Source organism: Cariama cristata, unplaced genomic scaffold (assembly GCF_000690535.1).
Source record: "Cariama cristata isolate BGI_N322 unplaced genomic scaffold, ASM69053v1 scaffold2439, whole genome shotgun sequence".
NCBI classification, from domain to species: domain Eukaryota; kingdom Metazoa; phylum Chordata; class Aves; order Cariamiformes; family Cariamidae; genus Cariama; species Cariama cristata.
The window spans coordinates 1-4,551 of record NW_009636129.1 but is presented as its reverse complement, the minus strand read 5'-3'; the positions used below and the strand labels follow the sequence as shown (position 1 = coordinate 4,551).

At 43.4% G+C, this 4,551-nt stretch overlaps 1 protein-coding gene across 1 annotated transcript in view; it reads left to right on the top strand.

Moving 5' to 3' along the window:
- The window catches only part of MYOT (myotilin), a 13,742-nt gene extending 10,434 nt beyond the window's left edge, over window positions 1-3,308 (top strand). The window contains exons 7-10 of the mRNA XM_009707787.1: window positions 819-1,026; window positions 1,503-1,668; window positions 2,169-2,302; window positions 2,716-3,308. Of these exons, the coding sequence (XP_009706089.1) occupies window positions 819-1,026; window positions 1,503-1,668; window positions 2,169-2,302; window positions 2,716-2,888 (681 nt within the window). The 3' untranslated portion in view covers window positions 2,889-3,308. The remainder of the gene's footprint in view (window positions 1-818; window positions 1,027-1,502; window positions 1,669-2,168; window positions 2,303-2,715) is intronic.
- The last annotated feature ends 1,243 nt before the right edge of the window (window positions 3,309-4,551 follow it).

The window sequence follows — 4,551 nt, the reverse complement described above, 5'->3', positions numbered from 1 at the left end:
GCTGAAAGAAAGCATTTTGGGAGGGAACCTTGTGCTTTGCACTAGGACTCCACTGACTTCAGCAGATATATGCTGGACATAGGTCCAGCAAGGCCTGTTTAAGACCAGCCTGCCTTCAATGAGTCTTCTCTGAGGTAACTGTGCCCTTGCTGGAGCAGACAATCTGGCAAGGAAATGCCCTAATTACAAACAGACAAAACACCAGGGTGGCCTGAAACTATGGCAATTGTACCAGCCCTAGGGTAAGGAAGAACATAGCTCTCCCGGACATGCAACTTCACTGCAAAGGATGTTTGCTAATTGTGGTTTGGCTTGGTTTTTCCTGATCACTTCCAATCTGTTTCCTTAAGTAAAGTCTTGCCAGACTTAAGCATGACCTTTAGCCATTTTGCTGCAAATTGCTTAACTTCTGAATGTCACCGACATCCTGGAGCATGCCTACAGGACAGTTTATTTACATACATTATCAAAACAGCATGGATGTCAGCATCACTGACAGTGCTGGCTGTGAGATTAAAAGGGTAAGTTAGCTCCCTCCATGACCCACAATGAGTATCGTTGGCCTAATCAAAACTACCTTACAAGAGGGGGTTGCAGGAAGAGCATCTACTGTCTTGTAGCTAAAGCTCATCTTTCCACTGCACTTCACAAGCCTTCCTCTCTGTGCAGCACCACGTTAATATTCAAAACTAGGCAAGACTGTAAAATTTTGCAGATCGTGATTTGATGATCTATCAGCATCAAAGTCCCTATAGCATTGAAAGGTTTTTATTATCTTAAAGCTGTTTAACTCTTCACTGCTTTCCTTTCCTTCACAGGTTAGTGGGCTGCCGACTCCAGATGTGATGTGGTATCAGAATGGAAGGATGGTTCATCAAGATCAGTTCCATAAAATGATAGTGTCAGAAAAGGGGTTCCACTCATTTATCTTCGAAGCAGTCAAATCATCTGATGCAGGGACATACGAATGTGTGGCTGTCAACCGTGCAGGAGAAGCATCTTTTGCAGTAAAAGTGGAAGTAATTGGTAAGACTGAGAGCACTGATAATTACCTGCCCACACGTGGAAAATCTCAGTAACCTAATGCCTTCCTCCATGTGTTTGGGACACAAAACAATTAAGAAGCAGGGGTAGATCTCCAGATATTCAGGCTCAAACAATAACAAACACACTACCTTTTTCCAAGACTATTTTACTACATACATCTGGGATGACACATTTCTTCAAAGCACTTATAGTGGGATATTTAGATGAAGGGGGATGTCCAGAATTTGGGAGTTTTTAATCTCCCAGGATTGACAACATATATTGATTGACTCTCCTTCTAAAGTGGATTGTGTCTACTACACCCTTATGCTCATGGCAGTTGCCTGTAGGCTAAGGAGTTGCAGTAAAGAACATGTGCTCTCTTGAATTTAGCATTCTGAAACCTTGAAAAACAAACCTGATAGTAGCATTCAATACTTACAGTAACAACTCCTTATCCTTCCTCTTTAATTTAGCAAAAGAACATCACACGCCTCCAATTTTCATCTTCAAGCCACAAAGCAAAAAGGTTTTTGAAGGAGATACAGCCAGACTTGAATGCCAGATCTCTGCTATCCCAACACCCCGGATTTACTGGAAAAGAAACAACGAAATGGTACAATATAATACAGATCGAATAAGGTATCCTACTAATGAGTTGGCCATTGGTGTGTTAGAAAACAATAACCAGAATTTCTTAAGTCAAATTTGAATTGGCTGGTTTCTAAAAGCAGCAAGCTGGAAAGCTAGATTTGCCCCTCGTTTATGACATGCTGGACAGGCACGATGCTCAGAATCTTGTTTTGAGGGCACAGACAGAAAACTGTGGCCAGATACCACTCTGAATTCTAGCAGCAGTTGCAAGGCCCATGGAGCAGTGTGGCTTTAGGACTGAAACATCCAATGCATTCATCATGCTATGGGGCTACAGAAGGGCCTTGATGCCACGGCTGAATAGTATCACGATATGAATCACTGGTGGCTTGTAACACAAATGCAGTGTTTATGTCTAAATAGCTTGCAGCGCCCTGCAAGAATTGTTCTAGGGCTTTCTCAGCTCCTCAGCATGCAAACTGACTGATTTCAATGTCTTCTCTCCTTCCCCCTCCAAGCACTTACCCATAAACACCTTCCTTTTTCAGCTTGTTACATGACAATACTGGAAGGATTTGCCTCCTCATTCATAATGCAAACAAGAAGGATGCTGGTTGGTATACCGTATCTGCTGTCAATGGAGCAGGTGTGGCCACATGCCACGCCAGGCTGGAGGTTGCCAGTAAGTACCACATCACAGTGCCACAGTCAAAACTGCCACTGGCACTTGTATTCAGAACTGACCCTCAAGATTAACCTAATGAAGCTTAGACTGCTGGGAGGATTTCTTTCCAAAGACACTGAACTAGACAAAAAGTAACTATCCTGGGAAAAACTCTTCTGTTTAGTGCTAAGACACAGCAATGTGTCCTTTGCACATTGTCTACATCTGCTATCTGGACTGTTTAAAGACTACAATTTGATTGATACCAAGAAGGATGGTGAATATAAATCTCTGATGTCTGAGATATGTTAAATTCTTCCTAAGGGTTTGCTGGTGTATGTTGCAGATAAAAAGCAATCAGGGTGCTCTACCATGGGTCTTTCCACAGTCTGGGAAGACACTGAAAGAAGCTTTTTTTTTCTCTCCTCCAGCACATGCAAAGAAGCCACTTCCAGCCCCAAAGCAGTTACGGGTTCGACCAACTTTTAGCAAGTATTTGGCACTTAATGGAAGAGGACTGGATGTGAAACAAGCTTTCTCACCAGAAGGAGAGTTTCAGCGTTTGGCTGAGCAGTCTGGACTGTATGAAAGTGATGAACTTTAACTGGAAACGAAGATGAAAACTCACTCCTATGAGAGACAGTTACAACATAGATGCAGTTAACTGGTGATTGCTCTAATTAGCGAAATACCTATCTAGATATTTTTACTTTGACTCTTGCACATTCAGCTGTTCCTATTTTACCATGTTAGATTTTATTTATATGGTTTGGTGACTATAACCATTTACTGAGTTGTATTTTAACTATAAAGCCTAAGAAAGCTGGCTAATTAGTTTTTACAAGTGGAGGTGGTTTTAGTTCCACCTGTGCTTGGTTACATGCTAAAGTAGGTTGGTTTGTACTGCTTCTCTAATATCACTGTTGATAATATCAGAAGTCTGTACTGTCTGAATACTAAAACCAAATAGACTAGAGTGTTTTTATGAGAATAAACTAGAGACAAATAAAATTTTAAATAACCAACATGAGCTGTGACTCTTCTTTGATCTGTTAAAACCAGCTTATGGATGTCTGGCATCAGCTGTAGCCTGGCAAAGATGGATTCTCACCCTACTACGTCTGCCCCTGGCCCCCTCTCCTGTCTGCTCCCCCATCATTTTTCCTCTGGTAGCTATAAGCTATTTAGCATAAACTATATGCTGACACTTCCTTAACACTAAAACATGTCAGTGAGGCAACATCAATATTTTTGCTCCTTGCACACTTAACCCAAATGCTGCACTCTATAATATGAAGCTTTAAGGCTACCATGTTTTCCCTCCTTACTCCTTCAATCTGACTGTTGACTCTCAACAAGCTGTTCATTTGAATCACCCAGAGGGTTTGCGCTCTGCTATTCACAGCCACCTTGCTCAAAATAATAACAAATACCATAAAACCTGATTTTGCCAAACTGCAGCAAACCTAATCTCTGAAGATTTTTCAACTGTGCTTGCTAAAGGAAAATTTGAGCGAATGGAACTAGCCTGAGCTCCTCCCAGGGGGTACACGGTAATGCTGCTGCTTGTCAGCAAACCTCACCAGCATCTTCCAGAGCAGAAAGAAGGTCTTGGCTTCATACCACACTGTTGTATCATTAAATAAACTCCCCCCAAATGTGAACTGCACAACACTGTGACTATTAAACTCCCAACAAAATCCTGCAGCTCTACCACCACGCTTCTCTCCTGGGCTGCCCGAGCAACGAAACACACTAAACCGACTCCCCCGGCTGTGCTCTTTGCGGGTTTGAGCTGATCGAACGCAGACTGGTACCCAGCTCACCCATAGGCTTCCTCTGAACATAAAGGTCCTGTGATGCTTGGGCAAGAGTGCGGTGTCAGCGCTGCGCAGCAGTACCAGCTCTGGCACAGAAGCATCCTAAGTTCTTGTAATGCCTGGGAGCCCCAGCAGCACCTGAGCTCGCAGCATTTGCACTAATATACATTTAAATGAACATATCCTATGTCCCCTGCCACTCTTCACACCAGAAAGGGAATTTCCTAATTGGCTGAATTTAGCCTGGAAGCAACCAGACACTGCAATTTATCATTTAATTCCCCCTGAAGGAATGGCTGCTAACAAGGGAGCTGGAAGCTCGGGCTCTAGCAGGCATCGCTCCTGCGGGGCTTTGCCGGGGGCAAGGTGGGACAGACCCGCTGAACACCGCTAACAGAAATGAAATAACAATAACAGCAAGCTCCGAGGGCGGGAGGGGCGGCCCCC